The sequence below is a fragment of the Egretta garzetta genome, unplaced genomic scaffold (genome assembly GCF_000687185.1).
Source record: "Egretta garzetta isolate BGI_Z169 unplaced genomic scaffold, ASM68718v1 scaffold96, whole genome shotgun sequence".
Lineage (NCBI taxonomy): Eukaryota > Metazoa > Chordata > Aves > Pelecaniformes > Ardeidae > Egretta > Egretta garzetta.
Window position 1 is genome coordinate 1074081 of NW_009259965.1, and position 25873 is coordinate 1099953.

The 25873-nt window shown below is 40.8% G+C and overlaps 1 protein-coding gene across 1 annotated transcript; it reads right to left on the reverse strand.

The window, feature by feature from the left end:
* Positions 1-746: 746 nt before the first annotated feature.
* Positions 747-25867, reverse strand: PIK3R4 (phosphoinositide-3-kinase regulatory subunit 4). The gene is made up of 20 exons (XM_035895715.1): positions 25255-25867; positions 24818-24902; positions 23358-23491; positions 22585-23167; positions 20378-20512; positions 19248-19469; positions 16109-16282; positions 14889-15034; positions 14051-14254; positions 12987-13188; positions 11237-11436; positions 10036-10246; positions 7876-8041; positions 7034-7198; positions 5641-5852; positions 5233-5364; positions 3747-3847; positions 2599-2687; positions 2060-2168; positions 747-1290 (listed from the first exon to the last, which is right to left on the reverse strand). The coding sequence occupies exons 1-20, from the start codon at positions 25606-25608 to the stop codon at positions 1120-1122; spliced, it is 3795 nt and encodes a 1264-aa protein (XP_035751608.1). The 5' UTR covers positions 25609-25867; the 3' UTR covers positions 747-1119.
* Positions 25868-25873: the final 6 nt, after the last annotated feature.

Genomic DNA, 25873 nt, shown 5'->3' on the forward strand with positions numbered 1-25873 from the left:
CCTTTTCAGAGAACCCAATTCACAAGTCAAGAGCATTCCTTGCTTCCAGCAGACACTCTGCAGAGCAGCAGGCTTCCATTTCTTTCCAGCCATGCTCAAAAAACCCGTGTCAAATTAGTGCTGTCTGTGGTCAGTGACCTTCTGAGTACATCCATGGAGACGGGGTGAGTCACCTGGTTTAGGGGTAAATAACCTGTCCCCATAAAGCAGAACCTGGAAATGCAGGTAAAGAATGAGTTACTTCATAGGATAAAGCTTAAGACAGGGAGACTGAAAAGGATTTGGAAATCTGAAAATCTGGATCACACCATGGACGAGCGGTCTGTCTGTCTGCCCCTGTCTGACCTCCAGAACTGCCTCTCACATGAACATTGCATGATGAAAAAAATGCTTCGTGCTGAAACCTTGTGTTTTGGCTTTTTCCAATATCCATACTGAATGACAGAGAACACCATCCTGGTGGTGCTGTTCTAGGTTCCCAGGACAGCAGAGCTTAGCATTAGACTCAAGCCAAGAGCAAGCTGGATGCAAGGCACGAAGTACAGTTGAGGAACTCACACAAGGTTAAGCTGATCTCCAACTACAATTAACAGCCCAGTGGCTCTGGCCGCTGAAACTACAGAATCGCTGCAGAGGAACGACAGATATAAAGAGACACAAGTACCAAACAGGGAAGCTCAAGTGGACTTTATTATAGTTATTAGAATGTACAGGGACATTAGTGCACTGGTTCTTATTTCATTTCTCAAATGCAACGTAGGAGCAGTCAGATGCTGAAGTACTTGTATCAGCTCTTTGCTTTTTGCACATTTAGAATGTGTCACGCGGGACGTCTAAGATTTTCTGAAATGTCCTTGAAGAACAATGTATTCAAAACCAGGCTAAACAATTTCTTCATAGACTGCTTGGTATTTCAAGGAAATGCTATAGATACCAAACATCTTTAACAGAAGAAGTGATTAAGAGGTGCTAACAAGGTGGTAGGATACAGATAACCGATTTTAAGATCACCTTTATGAAGTCCATTCTATTCCATGATCTGGAAAGAATCCTTGAAAACTTCATGATAACACTATTTCTTTATTACAAATATTTACATGCTATATATTAGTACAGCTTTTATTTCCACACTTTAACAATTCCATCCCTTGATGCAGTCACTATAAATCCTTGCGTGGTCTGGAAAGTTGCGATATCTGTGATAATATCATGATGTCCAACCGGGAGAGACTGTGGTCCCTTCCGAGGGGTCTCATCAGTGGGACCCAGTTTTTGCTTGTTTTGAATTTCCTATACAAAAACAAAGTGAGGACTATTATTTACAGAAAGGCAAGCTTTGCAAAGGGGAATTATACATACATACTAAGTTGTAAAAAGATCAAACCCCCTCTTAAAACAACGAACCAACCCCAAAATAACACACCCTTTGGTAGTTTTGTTAGGATTACTCCTTGGTTCACTTCTTTTCACCACACACAACCTAAGTTTTCAGTGACACTAAGATTTGACAGCCCTGGGGTGGGGGGTGGAGGCGAAGCCACAGCAACACATATATCTTAGCTTCCCAAGGGTTATATAAACACTGGTTCAACAGCATGAATGCAATTAAGAACTTCAACAAAACACTGTGCTATTCCATAACTAGCAACACTGCCCACTCCAGAAGTCACTCTGAAGGATGTAATAAAAATTGCAGAGTTCTGCTACCATATTATTCTGGTCCCAGTAAATCTCACAACGCCTTGCTAAGGTCCTACACCAAAGATATTCCAAAGACTGATCAAAATCAAAAGTGTTAAGACACTAGATTTCAATATCCCAAAAGAAAAAATTACTTTGGCTTCTGCATGTAAGTATTATTTGGTAAGTCTAATTCTGTTAAAAAAAAATAAATTTCTTTTAAAGTAACTTCTTTAACTGCTTGAAAATGCAGTGCTGACACCATCCATAAAAGGTAAGAGCGGGATAGTTTTCATTAAATCCATCATGCAATTAATGTAACCCGTGGTGTCATTCAAAAGGCAAGCAGAATAGGGGTCTATCAAACAAAGCAAAATACCTGAACCACCTCCGTGCCTTCAATTATCTTCCTGTAGTAGGAAACAGATGGGCAATTAGAACTTCCAGCAACAACATATGATCTCTCAGGGTAGGCTAGATCCCAAAACCTAAACACAAAGAAACAAAATCAAGTTGAGATGCTAAATTTTATCAGCTTAATAGAGCTATTTAAAAGCTCTCTTGCTCTCATGATGAAAATGAGTGGGCACAAACACGATATGCTTTCTATACTTAGTGGAAGACAGCAATGCAGAGAAATCAGCATTCATATCAAGCTTACACAGGAGTTACTGTTTTGTTCCACCCAGGCTATCAAGAACTCTACAGAAGGGTCCACACTGTGTTTCAGAGAACCAAGTTTTGCACTACTTTTGCTGAGAACAAGTCTCTCCACTCACCAATGCTTATTAATGAACACATCTTCAACATTTTTGGTTTGACTTCTTGGAGCTTACTTCTGCAATTCTTGGCAAAATTTAGTACACCGACACGGGTGGAGCGGAAGGTGTCAAACACAAACATTGTTGGTTTTATTACCTTATTTTCATGTCTGAGCCTGCTGTCAGTAATATGGGATTACCAGATGCTGGACTACAGTATATTCCGTGGATGCTGTGAGGAGAAGGCTAGTAAGGAAAAGGGATATACAAAAATAAATTATCATCACCGGTAGCTGTTGCCATGCTTCACAAAGGGAATGCATTCTTTACCACATCAATCCAATTTCCAAATGTTTCTGACAAATGCCAAGTTATTTCGTTGGCAGGCCACATCTTAGTATATTAAGGTAAACTGCTTCCTTTTGTTCCTTATGTTTCATAGAGCAATGCAACAGATTTAACTCTGCATAATGCTTTTTTTGAATCTTGGAAATAACAATCTCAATGATGGCAAATGAGAAGGATTGTTTCTAACAGAATCAGGCAGGTGAATCATGCTGAAAAGCACATGGATGCTCAAATTTTTATGCTGTGAAGGCATTAAGGGACAGACATGTAACAGAAAACTAGCATGAATCACAAGTTCCCTGTGTGTAAAGTGCGTGACCAAAATGAACTCAACCTGCAATCTTTGTAGCACGTACAAATTCAAGTTTCAGTAGATTCCAGATCTGCATTTAACAACATTTATAAAAGCAGCTGTTACTTTTGTGTATGTATTTGTGTTTTAAGAAAGGTATCCCAGATTGCTCCTTCCCCAATTAAGTCCTTGAAGAAGAGCAGCTTCATGCTTTAAACTAGCCATTAAGTGTAATAGTGGCATTATGTTACAGAAAGAATGTGTGAAAGAGCAGATGCTTACAGAAGTAAGCACAATCCCATAAACAGCAAGTAAAAGTAAGTACAAGATGCCACGTCATGAATTTTGGCTTTGCCAAAATCTTTACAGGCTTGACTGGCTCAAAGGTTTTTCTGAAAACATGACTGGATATAGCGAGTGTTACAAGTACATTCTGCAGATAGTGGAAAATACCAATGAAGATTCAGGTTACACTGCTGTTTTACAAATGGGATTTAATTTTGACAACAAAACAATTATGGTGCCAAAAAAAATCCCAGGGCAAGTTCCTGGTGCCAAACTGGCAATGCCATGGAGACAGGTAACTGTACTGACACACAGTATGGAGTCTGAGGTTGTTCTAGCCCGGGCTACAGAACAGAAACAGGAAAAGAAAAAGACCAGACCTGCAGTTCTGAAAGGGGAGGTGCACTGCTGGCCCACAAAGTGAAGCGTCGATCGCCAGTTTCCATATCCCACATGGAGACTTCATTATTGCCTTGAACAGCTACAGGAAAGATATTACCAGTGCAAAAAATATAAGACAGGTCACTTGGCTCTCATTACCTGTGTTCTACTGATGTGACACAGAGAGTATGGCATAGAGACACTCTCCACTTGCTCTCTGCAGCATTTGTGTTAGTCTTGCTTTAGCAGTAAAGCCATGCATGGATTTTGTTGGTTTTATTGCTTAATAGAAGCTTCACTAGAGTTAAAGCACCTCATTTAAGAGAGTTTAAATGAAACCTGCTTTAATCTCCAATCCTTTTTAAAAGGTATTACAACCTCAGTTTCCTCCCTAGATAACCTCTCATCCCCCTTTGAGGAAGATGGATGGTCTGTTCAGCATGGTCACCAGGGACTTCAGAGATTACTCCTGGGCAGGTAAGACTGCAATCCAAAGTTACAGAGTTCAGTAGCTACAATGATGTTCCACACCCATGTTTAGTGCAGACAGGCAAAGAATTCTGTTCAAGGCATTGGTTACATGCCTGGCAGCAACCTAGCAGGCAAGGACTTTTTATTAATATTCCAAAGTGATTAACTTTGTCACTCATTTATTCTTCAGCAGGGAGGAAACAAACTAGAAAGCACAAAGAAGCTGGCTTTATTTGTATGCTTTTTCAAGAAATCTGTTTTCCTCCCAGGGTGGTTAATAACTAAAATAAGAAGTGAAGCCTAAGAAGCAAGTAAAATATGAAACTCAAATTACTCTCATTTTACAGCAACTTTATCAATTTTGTTATTGTAGGATTAGTTTAAGTTACTTGTCCATTTCAGAATGTGTTCCTGACACAAACACTTAAAAGTATATGACAGTGCTATGTGCAGTGAAGATGAAGCAGCTGTGAGCATACCAGATGAGGAATCTTGGGAGATTTTTGAAAGCTCCAACACATGACACAGCTGGGTTAGATTAAAGTGGGAATTGGAAAGGGACAACCTTTCAGTTGCTCTACAGAGGCACTGAAGGCAGCAACAGAATTCCCATCACTGTATGTCACAATTTTGAGGCTTGTCTTTTATAACATTTTGTCCTTAAAAAGTGATGTGGTAGACAGCACACAGGGAGGGACCCTCATGAGAGCTGTAATGCTCCAATGAGAATTGCAAAGGCTGTCATTTTCATAATGGCTTAACACTACTTCCCCCACCCCTTCCTCACCTCACTTTTTTAATTTCAAAAAGCCAGGAAGAGCACAGTGGCAGAACACAAGTATGAACCTTCCTTTTTCCCTGTCCCCAAGCAATGCACAAGAAAAACTACAAGGAAGAAAAAAAAAAAAACAAACCCAAACAACTTCCCCCAGGGCTTGAAGCAGAAGCTGAAACAGAAGCTGCTTTAAATCACAACCCCTGGTAACTGTGAGGTAAGGTTAAGACATCTTTTACCTGCAATTACCCAGGACTGATAAACAGGATGCATGAGCAGGCGTCTGATGCGGGCCTTCGAAGGATGAGAATGGCTGGAGATAGGTAACTGAAACCTCATGTCCCAGCATGCCATGGTACCATTGCTTGTTCCTGGTGAGAGAAAGCTCCCCATAGTCAGAGGGATAAATATACGGGTTTCTGCCTATATCCTTGTGCACTGTTCCTAGGGAGATGGACTTCAACCTCAAGTATTTAGAGGGCAGAATACTTCCAACAAATAGGTCAGGAGGTGTTTCTCTCCTCTTGTTTGGGAGAAGCATATTCTAGTCAAATCAGCTTGAGCTATAGTTATTGTAAAAGGAAACCAGAAGGAGGGGGGGTAGAGGCAGGGAGAGAGAGAGACGCTAACAAGAAATACAGGCTTACCAATACACAACCAGCACTGGTGTATGTCCACAGCAAATGAAGTTATGAGGCCTAATTTCAAATCATGTTTCAGCGTCCAAGCGTTGCTGCTAGATCGCAAATCCCATCCAACCAGAGACCCGTTAACTGTACCATAAGCCAGTACTGACTGGGCTCCTGAATTGAAGTGATGCATATCTACTACACAGCCATCATCCTTCAGATCTAAGGACCTGGGTTAAAAGAATACTAATTTAGAAACAGATATGACTCCCTCCAAGTTTAAGACTCCTTCCAGTAGCTGATGCTGAGCAGCATTTTCTTCTTCAAGTCACTTCTCAAGGCATCTGCCAGAAACAACTTTCTGATTTTAGTACAACAGATGCTTATGCTCTCTTAAATCTCTCCACCCATAGGGCCTGCAAAGCCTTCTACAGGCTAGTAAAATGCTCTCAGCAGCTCTTTGCAAATATAAACACACTGAGAGACCTAGAGCAGAGAGCTATGTTTGATATTTCTCTCCCATTCATGCTCCACATCTATCAAATATTCATCTACGCAGTGTTTACAGGCAGGAACACCCCTCCACATGTTATGCTGCCATCACTGTAGCAATCACTTACTCCATGTGCAAAGGGACATCTTCAGGCACAAATGCAGCGTACATCAAAAGGGAAAAATCTGGTTTGTAGCCTCCATCTCCATTAGATTTGGCTTATTTCATTTCTGAACTTAATCCCAAATAAGAGATGACATTTGAGACAGATACCTTACTTCTGCTTTGGACAGAAAGGAGGTCTTTGAGATGGTTGCTAGATTTGCTGGGGCCTGGACATGTCCCTCACTCAAGCTGGAAGATTAAGCTGCTGAATCAGTGCCACATATGCAAAAACTGCTCATATGGAGAGAGGTAAGAAAGAGCCTAACCATCCGCAAAGGCTCCCCTAAATAGTATTCCATCCCCCACATCTTTGCCACCTTACTCACATTAAAAGCCTGGGAGAAAAAATTGCAGGCCTGAGGCCAAAACACATGTACACTTATAAACGTTTATCTAATGACCTGTAAAAGAATCTCCAAAATTACTTTTAAGTATTAACACTGTAACAGAGGAGGTAAGAAACTACTGATCCCAGTGAAGAAAAGAATTGAGAACCATTCAGACTGACTGTTTCAAGCTCATAATGAGTCCAGTGTCACAGGAAGCACCAATAACCTAGAGCTATGAATTCTCAGCCCCATGTGGTTGCCTTTCAACCCTTCTTTATGAAGCAGGATAAGATCATGGATTAGAGCCTTCCAGTACAGCCCAGGCTCAGCCAGCAGAAAGCCTAGAGCATATCAAGGGATCTAATCGAGGAATATACTAACAGCCTGAGCTCTGCGGTGAGATTTAACTGCTCTAAGTACATACCTGCTTTGTATTGGATGAATTTTAGGAGATTTAGGGAGCTTTGAAGCTTCAATACCAAGAAGCTGGATGGCACCATTATCCGAAGCTATAGCCAAGTAATGTGAGCCTTGGCAGAATGTAAGTGTCTTCACATGTCCTCCAATCCGAGAGTATGTCAAAATTGATCTAAACAGTACAGAGAGAGAGGGAGAGGAAAAAAAAAAGAGGCAATTTTCTGTGTCACTTGAAAAAAAGCAAGAATTGCTTCTCTCAAACACCTACTTAAAACCAATGGCTCAAGAGAGAGCTCTGAGAATAACATTTTCTAAGTGTTCCAAAATCAGAAAGCAACAAAGTCTGTGTTGCCTCTGAAAGCTTAACTCTCCATCTTTGAGCCTCTAGGTTATGACAGTCTCCAACTGCAGAAGCACAAATCTGTCTACCAGTAAAATAAAAGTCTAACCTAGATCTGTATCAAAGTAGCTTACCATACCACCTGTGCTTCAACCAGCAATACAGCTTTCCTGCATCAAATATTAGTGGATGAGACAGTTATGCATAAACTTAATTTGCTCCATAAAAACTCCAAATGCTTGAAACAGCAGCACCAGAATATATTGATTTATGTATAGAAATGAACTACTACTGCGAAGCACCGTCCCTTTGCATTTGGTATAGATTTTTTTTCTTTTATTAACTTGAAACAGCAACCTAATATTTTATAGCTGCATGCCAAGAGGAACATCAGGATATTTCATTACTGACATCTCCAGCACAGCCACAAGTGATTCATATTTTGCTTCCCACTCTACTTTTTGCACTCTAAAACAGCAGCCCCAAAATCCCATGAGTTTTAAAGCTACCTGGTTGTAGTGGTTTTTCCTTCCATTTTTTGGCTGTTCCAGATTTTCACTGTGCCATCATTTGAGCAAGTGGCAAAAATAGAGTGTTCATCAGAGACCCGAATGCGGTTCACCGCAGACTTGTGTTCATGAAGGTGAGCTACCAACAATCCTTTGGGACGCCATCCTACAGGGAAAAGCAAAACCATAAAGTTTGGTGTTAATTTCATAACCTAATTAGGAACACGAAAATATCCCTGATCCTATCCACCAACAGCTATATCCAGATTTAGTCATGATAGCTGCAAAGCACAGAAGGAACTCAAAACACAGAGCTAAGGCATTTTAAATATTAAAGGCAAAAGCCTATTTGCTCAATTCTAAACTAAACCCTATTGGGAGATCTGGGTAAGTGTTTTCTTTCAGGTGGGTTCCATGTACATTCAGTGAAATTACAAAGAGCCCTTCTTGGCTGACTTTGTAGAGATACTAGTGCACAATTCTCCTGCTATCAGCATGCAGATCGCTGTGCTGCAAACAGCAATCCCATAAATGCCAAAAACGCGCATAATGAGCAACACATTTGAACAGACTTAAGTTCCTGGATTGTCTCTAGAGTGCTTGAACTGAGAGGCTCAGTGTTGCACTACACGCTACGTTGTCAGCCTTACCTACCTAGTAAAATGAAATAACAGCTCTTCAAAAAGAAATTGAGGAGTTGAGCTGCCACAAAATAACTCTTGCCAAGAAATTGCCAACATTAAGGTGATGTTTCCTCCTCTGAAATACGCAACGCAGAAGTACTCGGCTGCACTTCTAACAGGCATCTACTTCAGTGAAGGATTAACAGGACATGAAGACAATGGACAGACCACAGCAAATTTCAGGTAAGACACAAACTTTAAATACGAACACTTTTCTGGCACTCGCTCACTTGTGTGGCAGAGCAGGTCAGCTGCTTGTATTGGGACATGTTATTTCATAGGTTGTAAAACTCTCTTCAGAATACAAACATGTGGCTTAGCCAAGCTCAGTCAAGATTAGCTATGTTCAAACGCTACCTGGGTGGATCATTTTCCTGATGGTTTTCTACTACTTCGCTTAAATTGATGTAGTAGCTGTATATGCTCAGGTGTGGTAAATCTAGCATTAAATATACAAGACTTTAGCATCACTGTGTTGATTACTGCAAGCCTAGCTGGTACAGAATCTGCTCCCAACACCTTCAGGTTAAGCACATGAACTCCCATTAGCAGAGGCCAGTCAGAAATCTCTATATGAGATACCCGGCAACAAGCACACTGAGCGGAGAACACCAGTAGAAAATGCTGAGGACTAATCTGAGTAAATCCCAATCTCAATTTGGAGCTTCAAAATTTAAGTTGTGGCTGCAGGAAGATGGCTGTTGTTTAAAATTACATGGTTTCTGTCAGAGTGGCTGCCCTAATCAACAAAACCTGGGTGTTGCTACCAAGAAGGAACAAGAGGTAAAAATATCTCTCCTTCCCCTCCGAAGGCAACAATGTACTATAAGAATATACATCCTCTCTTTGTGGCTGGGCACTGTGTCACTGTCACCACTGCTGGTGGGGACTGGCTCCTATGTCCTTTAGGGACATGGTTTAGCAGTGGGATGGCAGGGTTAGGTTAACAGTTGGACTTGATGGTCTTAAAGGTCTTTTCCAAACTAAACGATTCTATGATTCTGTGTAAACAGGGGCAGCTCAAACAGCTCACCCCAGCATGCACACCACTGGGTAAGAAAACCCAGCCAAGAGGTTACAACACTCACAGCATGGCTGAAAACCTGGAGCCAGGACACAGTATTTCTTCCCTGTCCCAAACCAAGCTACAGGCTGTTAGAGGATGGTGAGTTATCTGCCATATACCTGGTTACAGACAACCTGCTTCAGAAAACTCACTGGAACAGAGGGCCTAACCTGGGTTTCAGACCAGCGGTTTGGGTCCATTACTGCAAAGGTAAAGATCTATGTTCCAGACCCTCTTTTATAGTCATGCATGTATTTTGCCAAATAGGTGTTCTGCGTAGTAGGCACATTTCCTAAACTAGTAATTTCATCTTTTCCTCATCTTTCACATTTTTTCATTGAGACGATGATGTTTTGACTCAAATTACTTTTTTTTTTTTTTTTATAATAACCTCAGTGGCCTGTGATTTACCTGGAGGTGGGGGCTTGCTCTCCCACTCAGCATTCTCCATCATCTGTTTGGCAAGTCTCTCTGCATTACACTGTTCTCGTTTCTGCTGGATCAGCTGCTGAAGTTCTGTTTTGCAAGTGGTGATGCGTAACTGGTGTGCAGATGGGGATGCTGTACTGCTCAGTATCTGTATGGTCGGTTTCCTGGGTTGAACAACAGTTCCATCAGATGCCTGTAAGAGATAAGCACTTAAAATTATATGCCTTACATTCTACGCAAATTATATGCCTTACGTTCTACGCACAGATAAATCCTGCTCTTAGGATTACTGGGTCACACTGAAGAAAAGTGGAAAAATCTTTTTTACTGAATCAGTTAGCAATGAATTAGCATTTAAAAAAATTCATGCTTGCATGAAAACAATTAAAAATAATGAAATATTATTTATAGAAAAGCTTAGCTGTTCACTTATTCTACCCTGTTTGCCTAGTCTGTTCTTTACTCTACTTGTAGAAATTGTAATGTGTCGTGCACACTGCTTAATGGATTACAGAAGCAGTTATTCCTTTCAAGAATGACAGAATTACAGGCTAGCTCTCAAATGATTATTTGTTTATATTGGGCTTTAAAAATAAAAGTGTGAAGTGCTTCCCTCTTACTTCAGGGTGGACACTCATTTAAAGCTAGCAGAAGTTAATCTCCAACTAGATAAAGAATAGAAAGAAGTGTTCAGTGCCAAGAGATGCCTCCACACTTGCAGGGCTCCCAGCCCATCCTTCTGGAGCCCAGCACTAACCATTACAGGTATGGGATGTCTAAATGCAGCTATGATGGGATACAGCAGCTCCAAGTTAAAATCATGACATCTCCTCTTCCTCACAACGCATATCAGGGCATGCAATTTGAGGAAAAAGCCGCCTCTGCCAGAACAGCTTACCTAATAACTGGCTAATGCACAAAGCCCCATCTCTTCATGCAAAGCATCTATTTGTTAGTGAAGCTCTTCTGATCAAGTGACTAAACTTACTTCCATCCTCTCTCAATCCCTGTTTTAAAAATAAGAACTTGAAAGTCAGCTACTCTGCTGAAGAAGACGCCAGAGAATAGCACCAGTAGCACCTCCAAACAAAACAAGAATGCCACATCCCTATAGTCCCACTTGGCTTTAAAACAATTGAATCATTTCAGTCTAAGATGCAAGGATAGTATTTTTCAGCAATACCTGTGGGGAGGATGACAAAGCGGCACAAATGCCAGCTGATGACTCTGAACGAAGTGGTTTCACAGCCTGGATGGCTTCAGCATCAGTAGTTTGCCCATGTCCTTTGGGCATTGGCTGGGAGATGTTAGTTGGTTCCAGGGACCCAAACATGCTTTTCCATTCTTCATTTACATTTGAATCTTGCTTTACATGTTTTCTAGCTATAAGCAGTCAGAAGGGAAGAGGGGGAAGGAGAGGAAAAAAAAAAGAAACCAAAACCATTCACTCAAGCTGGTCATTACTTTCAGACTACATGCAAGTCCCATGTTTACATGCCATTTTGTTATTTATATAGTTAATAGAGAAAAATGTACTGCTAGATTGTTTAAGCCACCTGACAGGGATTTATGAGGCAAACAGAACACACATGGTAAGCGCTCTGTTTACACCTTCTCAATCCTACAGTTGACTCATGCAATAAATCATTCCAGCATAGGGAAATTTTGCATCTAGAAGGCTACAGGACTAGACTCCACATGATAATTTTTTCTTATGAGAGTTACCGCATTACTGGTATAAGACAGGGATAAATTTGTAATAGCACAGTATGCAAGTCATTGTCAGCATCAGATATAATCAGTTTTCCATCACAACCACAACAGCACCTGTAGATTCAAGAATGTTATCTGTAAATAGGAAATTTCTTTATTTTCAGCATTTCTCTGGAGTCACTTAAAACTGTAGAATATAGAAAGCAAAATGAAAACATAGGACAAATTAAGTTTGGACAAAGTCAGTGAACAAGTTAAAGGGATGAAGACTTTCCATGTGACAGTTTTGGGTGAAGTCAATCAGTTCAAATACAGACTTCATACACTAACTTTTAAATCCTGTCCACTCCCGACTCCACAGGATGCAAAAAACTGGAAAACCCTGTACTTATGTACTTTCCTTTAAAATTATATGCAAAACATTTGCAGACTAGCATCTTAATTCTGTAAATAAGATGGCAACAGCTACCTGGTTTGCAGGTATTTCTGTATTTTTACATCTGAAAACACAGACCCTATCAGTGGTGTACAGAGGAGGGCCTTACAAACTTGACAGAGCAAAGAGGAAGCTCACTGTCTAGAAGAGAAGAATTTTGAGGATACAGAGAACTGGAATAGAGTTAGCAACAAGTGGCTGAACACAGAAACGTAAGTGGTTTTTCAAGCTGAAAGAGGAGCAAGCAACAAACTAAAATGGGGGTGGATGAGCAGCTGAAGAACCCTAATGTCAAAAAGCACATGCTTGGTGGGTGAGCAACAGCTGGCACTCCTCAGTGCCAGCCTGTTTCAGCGTTACACTTAGGCCTTGGTTTCCTCCAGGCTACCTCAAGAAAATATCCTGGATTTTCATAGCTAGAGAGCTCACCACTTCTTGAGAGATAGCAGAAATGTAGTCTTCATAATTTACACTGTTACCATGGGTCACTAGAGTCCTGTTTGTCACAATCCGCTAAACAACCTGTGCATATTACTACTGGAAATGCAGCCAAAGTAATTTAAATACTCTCAGGGGCAAAATATTCCGATCTTTCACTGATCCAGAGGGCATTCCAGCACCTCACATTTCAAATAGCAGCAGCAGTAATTTTCTTATTGCAAACTCATTGAGGATGGTGTAGGCTGAATTACTGAGAACACTTTCTGAGTAAATAAAAGACTTAATTCTCTGACCCTGAAAGAAAGGCTATACTTTACCTATACAGACCACAAAATATACCAACCACGTTTGTCATCAGGCTCCTGCTTTGTTTTAACCAGATCCACTTGTCTTCCAGTTATTCCAAGAGCTGACAAGTCAATCACCCCTTTCTGACTGCTGTCATGCAGGTGGCTCTGATCCACTATATTGGCTTTAGCTTTATTTGATTTTAACATAAAGTCTTTCAGTGCTAACAGTTTGTCTTCTTCCTCCTCAGTCATTCCCTACAGAATAAAAGAAAAGATATATTTCTATTATTTACTTTTGAACAAGAACATGCACCAAGGTGTAAGAAGCAGTAAATTAATGACTGGCTCAGAAGCGGAAGGAGAGAGCACATTCCCAGAATTCAAGACATCAATCTATCACTTGTACAAATCTTTGGGTAAGCTGCTGTAGTATAAGAATATCTTTCCTGCTCAGGAACAGGGCTAGGAATAGCAAAGGGGCAGAATAGCATTTAATATTGGATCACTGTCTGGTGCAATCCGCTCCATTGCCACCTAGGCCATGCTTACAGCCCACAAGCCACAGGAGGGGGGGGGAAAAAAAAAAAAAAGTAAAAAAAAAAAACCAGGCTACCCCACTACTACCCCCTCCCACTCAGCTGCAGTCCTTCCTCTTCCCAGTTCTCACTACTTTGTGTGGGTGATTCTTAGCACTCCCCTCTTCACACATAAGCCTCAACACTTTCCAGCTCCCTTTGGCTCTTGCACTGTTACTCGCATGTCTCTCTCCAACAAATGCATACTCTTCTATCCAACACAATACACAGCACATATCCTGCAACACTGACACCATCACAGATGTGTTAGAAATGCGAGACATACAGCTGAAGTCTAAAAAGAGGATGTATTTGGGACATCCAAACATAAGGTTGCACTATTTCTGGCAGATCTTTTCAGAATCTTCCTTAACTTCTGAACTCTTTGTCCTACAAGCATGTAGTGAAATCAATGAAGTCAATGGTTTGCAGGATCACAACCTCAGACTGGGAGTCCCTCAGAGCAGCAACTGCAAAATTAGGGCCTGTGAAGACATAGAATTTCAAGTCTGACTTCCAAAGTACAAATGAAAAACAATCACTTGTGAAAGTAGCTTCTTCAGCAGCTGTGCAATGGCAGGGTCCTCGGGTGGTGGGCAGTCAGGGAGGGCACCATTCCTCTTCTTCTGACGCATGTGAAGGTGTCGGAAGAGGCTTGTGATATCCTTTGATCTTAAGACATAATCAAATATGGAACGGCTGACAGGCTCTTTAAGTACACTTAGCAGGACTATTTCTTTATCTATCTGCAATTCAAAAAGAGACACCAGTCAACATGGAGGAGGATGATTCCATGATAAACATGGAACAACTTAACTCATTCATGCTAAGAACTCTGCTCTTACCCTTGGCAAAGCACTGGAACACAGGAGTAGCACTGCTGAAATCCCAAGTGTGGTAATTGCTACCTAACAGACTGCTCATGTTTTCAGAGGGTCATGCTCACAGTCGAATGTGTTAGTGGGGTAGGGCTGGAATACTCAGTCTTTGAAATAAAAGCATAGACCATAGAAACACTTGTTTCACAGCCAACTTTTCATGCCTTTTAGACTCCTACAAACTAGCACAATATTGCAAGAGTTTGATTGTAAACAAGGCAGAGAAGGGCTTTGAACTAAAGACATACCTGTTGATTTTAGGCTTTGTAAAATGTTCTGCAATTTGCAACAAATTTGAGACAACAGTCTTTCAAACACGGAAAGCAATGGCCATTCTATCAATGTCTGACAGCAGAGATCAAAAAACTATATTGCCTCTAACTTTAATTGGAGAAAAAAACCAAAAAATCTAATATTCTTATATCCAGGACCATGGCCAAGCCAGACGTAAGAGTTATGACTAGTCAAGATATATTCATATTAATATTATCTGAAGTATTACCTGTATTATTGGTTGTGTGATAAAAGGATGGAGGTATGGCATTAGCTTGCAGTAGACATCAGCAATATTCAAATACTGTGCTACAACAGTGATAAATCCAACTGCACCGTAACGTATCCAAAGATTAGGATGACACAGAAAAGGTGCTGAAAGAAAATTAGGTTGTTAAAATATATCAGTAATACTAAAGAGAGGGGATCATCCTGTATATGGCAGCCTGTGCTGTCATTTTCTTCACCTAGAATTACTTCCAAACTGAGCCTTCCCTCCCGCAGAGCCCCAGGGTTAAAACACTCATGCTGAGAAAACTATTTCATGGCCTTCCCTGTGCCTATGCTGATCAGTTTCCTTGTTGTTGCCAAAAAGCATATTTTTCCTGTTTTTTCATTTCAATCCCTAATTGTCAACTCCAGATTTGCAAAGGAGACTAATCAAAAAATAAATCTCAACCTTATTCTGGACAACTCTTGAGAATCCTAATATGGGTGATTTTTTTTTTTTTTTTTTTTTTTTTTTTTTTTTCTTTTTAAGTACATACTTTATTCCTTCCTTCTTCCCCTCTCTTCCTCGAATAGCCTTGTAAGATTACCAGACTCAGAAGTCCATCTCAATTATATGGGTCTTAAGAAGCTGTAATCAAGGGACTGCATCTAGTCATGAGATATAGTCACAAATCACCTGCCCCAAACTCTGAGTGCATTTGAAAAGCCATATCATTAGGAAGAAGCAGACTACATCTCAAAAGATCAGCTGGTATTTTCTTTTCCATAAATGGTTAAATGGGCTTTTACGGTGTTAGAAATAGGATGAGAAAGGATCATGCATTGTGTGAAGGACTGGATTCCCCCTTTCCTCAAAGACTGGGTAAGAGTTTGCAATTTTTGTGCCTGATCAACTTCCAGAAGTAACCAGGAGGTTGGCATGAAGAACAAGGAAAGATCTTAAAGCAGAAAGTTTTTTGACTAAGTGTTGTTTGCTTCCATCCTGTATAAAATCAGAGAAGATGCTTCCAATTTGTTCCACCAAAACTATTATTTTAGAGTTCTGAGCACTACCATGGTCCAACTAGCAATAGTTCACTAACACAATTTTGTGCAGATTCTAAAACAGTACTACATGTTTGCATATTGAACAACTAAGCCGACGATGAAGTTTTATGTAGTACTAAGATTTCTTTTCTTAACTAGGAAAACAAGGTATTCTCCAGTATTCCAACTTACCGATATCACAAGCAAACTCATAAATATGGGGCTTTTGCAAGAGTCCCAACTGGCACATACAAGTAAGAGCATTGAGGGCTTTATAAATGACAAATTCTTCAGCATCACTGAGACCTTGCTGAAGCAGAGGTTTCAGTATTGAGGAGCTTTGCCAGCCAACGTAGGCAGCAACACCTGAAACGTAAAAAGAACACATAAAAATCCAAAGTAGCACTTCCTTGCCTTTCCTCACCAAAGTTTAAAATTGCTATGCCACAGACACATCTCAGATTATTAATCATTAGAAAAAAATAAGCTGCTTTCCATTCAAAGTTAGACCAATATTCTGAAAGTGTTTGATAAAAGCAGATCCCTTCCAGATGCCAAGCATAGATGTCAGTGCGCAGCTGGCCAGCAGAAGTCTGTAACAGCAAGGCAGAACCAGCAGTGCTCCTAAGGGGTGGGGATGCAGTGCCTGCATTTACACGTGGAAAGGACAAGTGAGCAGCAATGAAAGGTTCTGCTAGCAGGATTTTGTCTTTTAACTTAGCAGTGATTGTAATTTGAGTATCATTCAGACTCCTGAAAAGACTGAACTGGATACTGGACGTTTTGGTTTAAGCTGGGACAGGGCTAGTTTTCTTCCTAGTAGCTGGTATAGTGCTGTGTTTTGGATTTAGTACTAGAAGAATGTTGATAACACACTGATGTTTTAGTTGTTGCTGGGTAGTGTTTAGACTGGCCGAGGACTTCTCAGCTCTCAGCTCTGCCAGGTGCACAAGCAGCTTGGAGGGGGCACAGCCAGGACATCTGAGCCCAACTGGCCCCGGGGCTATTCCATACCGTATGACATCATGCTCAGCATATAAGCTGGGTGAAGAAGAAGGAAGGGGGGATGTTTTGAGTGATGGTGTTTGTCTTCCCAAGTCACCGTTATGCGTGATGGAGCCCTGCTTTCCTGGGGATGGCTGAGCACCTGCTTGCCGATGGGAAGTGGTGAATGAATTCCTTGCTTTGCTTTGCTTGCATGCGCGGCTTTTGCTTTACCTATGAAACTGTCTTTATCTCAACCCACAAGTTTTCTCATTTTTACTCTTCTGATTCTCAACCCATCCCACTGTGAGGGAGTGAGCGCACGACACTGGACTAATTATCAGGAGGGGAAGTCTATAACATACATTCACTTAGCCACAAAAGAAAGAATCACTAATAGTCAAAAAGAAACTCTTAGAACAATCTTCTAAAACTCTTCCAGCCTGAAATGGCTGCAAGATTTGCTGTTTAGTTAACTAGTCTCAAATTATTTGCCATCATGGAGCCACCTTGACCCTAGTTTCAAAAATAAATCTAATTTTAAAATATATTTCAAAATCTTAGAAAGAAGCCAAGAACAAAAGCAAAATTAAAGTAATTCCTTTGAAGCTGCTGGACAAAAAGATGTCAACTGCATCACAGTAAAAAGAAACTGCTTTCTTGTTCTTCTTCCTTTCCCACGTGAAAACTATCCACTGGCCACATGAAACTGTCATCTGGAATTGCTTGTTTGGATTAGATAACCCATCCACAATAATTAATCTCTGGCAACAGTCAGGGAGATGGACCTTGTTGGATTTCTAATCTTTCCTCTAGCTTTACATCCATCAAGCTAACATTCCCTCCCACAAACAGCTGGGCAAGTCCTCTGATTGTTCTCAAGAGAAAAAAAATTGGTTTTCATTGAAGAGCTCAGGCTTATTGTTGCTGTTGTCATATGTGGTACACAGCACAGACCATAACTGCCTCTGCTTCTAATCCAGTTATTTGGGATTGATAAATACCAGAAAATTCAATGTCTTCCCATCAGAATCAAGATTAAACATAAAATAACTTTATCACTTTTACTCTAATAAGGTAATTATCAATATACTTGCTCATGTATTAATGCTGGGCTTTGCAATCAGTTGCTAAAAGGAAGAGAAGAAGAAGGGAGAAATAGTGCAGGTAAGAGAAATCCCCTCAGTGCCACTGCTGCAGAAGGGCATCTGCCCGGCAGCAGTGCCTGCACATACCAAAGCACGAGTTAGAGAGCTCAGTTTTAAAGATGAGCAAAAGCTTTAAGTAAAACAGTGTAAAATAAAAATACAAGTTTTGAACTTTATCTGAATTCTTCTGTGGAGGTTTTGAACAGATACTGGGAGAGGAGGAGGAGGAGTTAAAAATACAGGTTACATGTCTTGACTTTTACACTTAATTGCTTCACATCTCTCTACATGTCTTTTCCAAGAAGCCAGGACACTGTGACCTGTGCTTTGGCTACCCCACTGCTCCTTCTAAACAAATTCTGACAAGTTATTAGCATCACATCTTGGCAAGGTTTGCCAGCGCAGCATTTTGTGGCTTCCAGTCACAATGGAACACATGCCTACCATAATGGCCCTGCTGGAAGTTTGATCATGATCATTTTTCTTGCCATGCACCTGAAGTAACATTTTTCCTCCCAGGTACTGCAATGGGAAAGTTTTCTTGACCCGCAAATCCTGAGCACTGACTCTCAGCAATAGTCACGTGGAATAATTTCCAACATACTTGGAACATTAGATATGCTTAACAGCTGATGTCATCACTAGTAAGATCTTTACAATTGTTACTAAGTTTTCTGAGCTGACAGGAATCTTTAAGTGAGGTTTTAAGGCACTAAAAATTTTTTTTAAATTATAGTTTTACCTATACCAATGCATTGTTTTCATTATATGAACAGGTCTACTGAAGTTAATGGGGCCATGCACCCATGTGAAGTGATGCATCTGCTAGACAGCTAGCAGAAATCTTAGTATTTACTTGTTATAATTTAGCTTTTTGAATTAGTGCCTTTAGCAAAGACTCAAAAAAATAGCATTTAGAGTTTATTTTTTATGTTAATCTAACCTGGACTTAAATGCCTCAGCCTCACTTGTATTAAATATTTGGACTAAAAGAAAAATATATTTGTATTTAAATTGTTTCACCTTCACTCCCTAGAGAAACACTTACACCTAATAATTCAGCAAAGTCTTTTCCTACAAATTACAGAAATCTTAATAAGAAAGGACTTTCATATGACTGTTAATGGTTTCCAGGATATGCAAAAATTAATTTATTTACATTATCTCTCTACTCTGTTTGGCTGAAACCAAACACTTACCAACAATGCTATCAAAGAAAGCTCCTCGAAGATGCCAGTCATTCTTATCATTCAAGAAAGTGATCATATGAGACAGAAGAACATCATTGGCTTTCTGACGTCCAAAAAAGACACAGAGGCGTGTTATTCCATTTTCCATCAGTGTTTGTTTCACAATATTCTCTGGGTCACTTAGCAAAGTCACAACTTTCTGCTGGACCATTTCATGCAAGGCTTGCAACTCTGCAAGAGACAACAGGATGAACATTTGGGTTGGTGAGAAACAAGCAACGTGCATGTCTACCACCTGCTGCTAAAGGAGTTACACTGATAGGTCATCCTAAAGAAAGCCCAACTCAGTAGGATGGGCAATGCAACAGAACCTCAACAATTCCAACAACTGGCTTACCAAAGACTTCAGACTAAGCATGAGGTGGTGGCAAAGCCAAAGAGGATAGAAATGCGAGACATTCTTACCAGGCAAGTCTTCTATGCATCACTAAAAGGTACTGGAGCTGACACACAGGTCACTTACTACCACCCCTCCTTCCCAAGGGAAAGAAAAAGAAAAGCCATCCTTAGGATTTTAACTCATTCTCTGTGCTACAGTTACAATAGCACAGATAGCAGCGTTACTGCCCAATGGCACCCGTACATTCAGTACGTTCAGGCAAAAAGACAGACAAGAATTGCCAGGCATAGGAACAGAAAAGGAAGAATGACTGAAAAATACGGTACTATAACTATGCTAGAGTTTGGCAGGGTTTTCAAAGCCAATGCTGCCTCCCACTTCAGTGGAAGCGGTATTTGGAATGCAGCCATGTTTTCGCAGCCGACTTCTTTACAGGACCGTGAGTGGAGCTGGATATTCAACCACGCAGCCAGCATCATAGTCAAATACCTTGAGGACTTTTTGAGACGAAAAGTGTGCTCATTTATACACTTTTTTGTCTTTCACAAGGTTCAGAACAGATGTGTCTATGTCTGCATGAAGCTGTAACAGACATGCTTTGATACTGGTCGAGGCAAGGCATTCTTCCCATTTAATAGGAAGGCTAAGCTTTAATTGCTGAGGAAAATCAGTGCCAACTAGGAGCTTCGGCCCATGATCTGCTATTATAAGCAGGCAAGGTAAGCAGAAGTGACATTACCTGTGTCATAGTTATCACTAGGGTGACATGTTTCATCCATTTCTTCACCATTTGGTTCATTTTCCATATTCAGATTTTTCAGCTGCACTAACTCCAGAAATCTCAGAGCTGTTTCTGCCAACAATGCTATGTTTTCTGCAAAGGAAAACATTTGGTTAAGAATTGTTCTACTTTGCTAGTTTACACCAGGCTGATGATCCCCCTGATGAGAGATTATAACCACTGACAATACCAGTAAATTGTAAGAATGTCAAGTGTAACAAGGACTAATTTTGGTCTTCTAGAACCAGCCCTAAATGCTACCTTATCTCAGGCTAATGACTAAAATAACTTGATAGAACTTAAAGGCCAATTAACCTGAATTAACTAACATGCCCACGTGGTAGACTGCAACAAAACAACAAACCACCACGCCAGGATATGTATCCCAGGAAATAACAACAGCATTACCCTTGAGGGCTGGATTCCACTTTTAGAAAATTTGTCCCCCTATCTATCCATACCATTTGGCACGGTTCTGCACTGTTTGGAAGCTCCTGAAGCAACCCAGGCTATATTATATGGGTCAGGCCTCTGCTGGCACAGGAATAATCCCATCGAGGCAGAAGTCCCACTTAAGCAGCCATTCTGAATGTCATCCAAGACAACAAGCAGCATGCCAATGGAGCCCGCCCAGATCAAATCCTCTAAGTCACCAGTCTGACCACTTCCAAAAAGTTTGCAATAGCGACACAAGTTAACTCCGGTATTAGGCTGCATTTAAATATATTTATAAACATATATTTGAAATTTTAATTGCTTTCTTAAAAGAAAAGCTATTTGAAATTAAGGCAACTTAATCAGGCTTAACTATCTACAGTTCAAATAACCTTTCCAAATTTCAGAAAATATACTAGCTGTACTCAATTTGAAAATAAAGTCAAACCACTGAACACAGAAAGAACCTCTGTGTAAGCAGGTGCAACTGGAATCTACAGGTACCGAGACCTGTAGGCTTTCCGTACTTGCAGAAAAGGAGATTACATTTTGTTTCTTCCATTTCAGCTTATTTAGCAAGTTCAGCTTTATATTAGTTTATTTTTTCTAAGCTACAAATAAAAGCGAGACATGAAAAAAATGGTTCTTTCATAAAACCCTAAATGTGGAAGATCAAGGTGACCAAAAGCAATTGGTTCTATTCATTAAGTATACATTGTCTTCAATGATTAGTTTAATCAGCTTAGTAAACAAAAGAAAAACATCACTGGGACATTTTCAACTGAATTCTGCATTTATAACTTAAAAAAAAACCCCAAAAGCAATGCACTTAAAAATATGCTAGTCATAGCAAATAAGGGAACATGCTAAATAGCAAATATAGGTATGACTGCAAAGCTTCTTCCTGAACCAGGCAGAACTCAGGTATCTGAATAACATACGAAGAAAACATCTGCTATGGTATATACCAGGCTATTACATAGCAAATAATGTAATTTCAGCCCCTAAATATCAGATTTCATTTTGTGGGAAAATAACTCTGAAGCATAGCACTGCACTGATGCTTTAAATGAGTTTCAGATTTATTCAGTTCAGTCAGGCCACTCTAAGCAAAAAATCTGAGCCAATGAAATGTCAATTAAGATGAATTAATAAAAGCAGCAAAGGGTAGGCAAGCTCAGAAAGCCCTGATGACATACTTAGCCACACAAAGACCACTTGGACAAGCACTTTTCTTCATTACGCTCTTGCTCAGGGCTGCTTCCCAGAGCATGAGGCTCTCAACTCTGACCCCTTACCTTAGCTGTGGGGAGACCTGCTGCGTGCTACATCCAGGCCCTAGCCCAAAGCACACATACACGTTCTGCAAGTTGCTTTTACGTGCAGAACTACAGAGAAGAATAAATGTTAATTTAAAAAAAAGTTAATTCATCTAGCAGAAAGCAAACACATTTTGTCAACTATTTAAAATGTAATTATTTACTTTGGGTACACTGGAAACTCATCTGTTAGCGTAAGTCAACTCACTAATTATTAAGTTGCTGCCACTACCTGCACCAGTTAGCTTAAGTGAATACAGGTGTCTTTACCTGCAGTTATTTCTGAGACTTCTGGGGAGATTTACTGAAATAGAAACAGCAAGCTATGTGATGATTTTGAGCAGAGAAGAAAACAGTTAAGGAAATACAGAAAAGCCCAAGATTTGGAGACATGACTAGATTTCCTCTTACCAGCATATGCAAGTCTCACGATGGTGGCTTCATCCTGGGCCAAGTGTGCAATGCCTGGCAGAATGTATTCTGGGTAAATGTTAATATCATTGCGTGGCACCTCTTTGACGAGAGCAAGAACTTTAGTTAGTGTCCTCACAGATTCTGCCCTCACCCTGGGCACTGAGTCGTTGCTGAAATGTAACAGATAAGGAGTAATACGATCCAGAAGAATCTCTACACTTAATCTTGGTGCTAAATGAAGAATCAGTTCCAAAGCAGCCAGTTTTGAATCACAGTATTTGAGAGTCTGTAAACAGGAAGTTATCACAGACACTAGAATAACCAGCCCATTCTCTTTTGTCTCTCCCTCGGCTTTCTCTGTGCGATCATGCCCACAGAGATTGTGAATGATGTTGTCCAGATCTTTACGTATGACCAATATACGCTCATCTGCCGATACAAACGTTTCCTTGGCAAACTGGGCCATGTAAGGCTGAAGGAAAGTGTAAAATATTTCAGGAAATGCATTGTTACGTTGCTGTTTCAAATAATCTTCAGCTGCTAAACGTTTATCTGGCTCGCGATGGACCATCTGAGTGACCTTGAGAAAGGCAGAAGTAGGAGGGAGTGGGAGAGAAAGATTAAAGGTTTAGGCATTTGTAATACAAAAAAAAAAAAAAAACCAAACCAAACCAACCAAACCCAAACAATAAGCAATTTGACACCAAAGTCGGTGAAATAAACTACAAACAGACTGTACAAATGGTTCTAATGCTGTGGTCCATCCTTACCAGTTCTCTGATACTGCAGTCTTCAATTTTATTTAGGACTTGATCAGGAGAAAAGAGCCCATTTCTGTAAGCCAAAAGCTGAGATAAATCAAACAAGGGCACTCCTTCCGTGAAGAGCTCTGCTATTACACAGCCTGGGGAATAAAAAAAAAAGTCAAAGATATCAGAGGATTATAAACACTTTAACTTTGCTTTCTACAGGCAGACAAGAACAAACCCTATGTGACGCTTAGCTCAATTAAAAATCAGGCAAATGAGTTGTCAAATTAACTTGCAGAAAGGAGATAGCAGCATCTCAAGCTCCAAAAACTGGCATTTACACTTGATCCCTAGAATACCTCCCAAGTATTTTATTTCAAACATGCCAACAGCAGAGGAGTTTGCAATTAGGAAATATAAGGCAGTGACTTCAGCCACCTGCCAGCTGGAAAATACATCAGCAGCAAAGGAACCCACATCACTGTCACGTGGAAGAAGAGTGCCAGTAAGTCAGCATAGATGGGGCACAGCAGGTCAAAACAAAGCAGCCTTTTTACAGAAGGGATAACCTCTACTTCCACAGCAATTCTGGGAGACAGCATATATTCACTCACACGAGCTCATAAGCAGTGAGAAATAACAAGACTGCCAATCACACTCCCCTCTGTTGTATACATGACACCCATTCTCTTCAGAAGTCCAACTCCTGCAGTTTGCTCCCAACGGTCAGCATCTTGTTTTATCAGTGGACTGCCCTGGAACTTTGGCCATAAGAGCAGCTTGTAAAAGGAAGTAACCATTAGCTTTAAATTCAGATTTTCAATAGCTTCAAGAAAAAAAAAAAGAAAAAAAAAAGAAAAAGGCCAAACTTAGGGTTTTCAAACTGCTGAAGATAAGCCCAAGACTCAAGACAGGCTCCTCTATCAAGTATTTGTGAGTGGGACTACGAGAGGGGCTTACTTAGTTATCCAACTTCCTGCCTGTGGGAAAATTAAATGAAAAGGGGCTTCTAAAGCCCTTATTGCCAAACTGCTCCGAAAGCTGGCTCAGTCCCCAGGGAGCTGGACCTCAGGTGAACCACTGACCAGTTCCTCCTCTTGGGTTCTGCAAGGCATATGATATGCAGCCCTGGAACCTCAGCCACGAGAAGGTGATGGTCTGTGGTTTGCAGAACCATCTTTTTCCCGGGGCAGAGTTGAGCCATAACGGAACAGTTTCTGATTTCCCTCCTCAGATAATGTGGTGATGCACTTAAGTTATGTAGCTTACTGTATTGTGTGTCGTACTTTTTCTGTGAATGAAAGGTTTGGGGTTGTGCCTTATGCTTAAAATAAGCACGTTTTTCCACATGCTGTTCTGTTCTCTAAGCCCACGGTAAAAAAAAAAACAAAACCAAAAAAATCCCAACTCAAATAAGCTTTTCTGCGTACTGACACACAATCATAAACGACACACTGGTCTCTCGTGATGGCTCCAAATACCTGCGGAAAAGATATCCATTGCACGTTTTAACTCCCCTCTTGTTCGCTGATTGCTATTTGCCAAGTCTACCAAAGGAGTTGAAGGGTCCCGCCCCTCCTCAGATAATGTGGTGATGCACTTAAGTTATGTAGCTTACTGTATTGTGTGTCGTACTTTTTCTGTGAATGAAAGGTTTGGGGTTGTGCCTTATGCTTAAAATAAGCACGTTTTTCCACATGCTGTTCTGTTCTCTAAGCCCACGGTAAAAAAAAACAAAACAAAACCAAAAAAATCCCAACTCAAATAAGCTTTTCTGCGTACTGACACACAATCATAAACGACACACTGGTCTCTCGTGATGGCTCCAAATACCTGCGGAAAAGATATCCATTGCACGTTTTAACTCCCCTCTTGTTCGCTGATTGCTATTTGCCAAGTCTACCAAAGGAGTTGAAGGGTCCCGCATGTTTTCCAGCTCTGTAGCAAACATGCTGCCATCAACAAAGCGCTCAGGAGCGATGTAACATGTTCTCCTCCGTGATGTATCAAAGAAATAATTGAAGTCAGCGGGATTGTCTTCAGGAAGGTAAGTTGGTTTAAAACTGGCAAAGTCCGTTAGAAGAACCCAGTTCCAGCTGGTCACCATGATGTTCTCTGTTTTAATATCCCCATGGCGGACTCCAGATTTGTGCGCTTGGTCCACCGCAGTAAGGATCTGGAAAGCGATCCACCTTTTTTCGATGTTGTTCAGGAACGGCCTGGTACTAATTCGATCGTACAGGTTGTCCCGTACGTACTGCCTGAAAAGCATCGCGGCCTTCTCGGACAGGGTTGCCTTCTGGAAGGGGAGGCAGTTCTGCGCCGAGTGTAACCTTATCTTCAGCTCCTCCAGCTCCTGCTTGTAGCTCGTCAGGGGTAAGGTCGGGTCCTGAATGGCAAACACCTTCACGACCACCAGCCCCTCCCGGTGTTTGGCTCGGGCGACCTTGAAGAAGCGGGTGCTCCCCAGGCTCTTGTCGTATTCAAAGTCGTGGATGTCCGAGAAGTAGCTGTCCACCGAGAGGATCTGCGAGGGG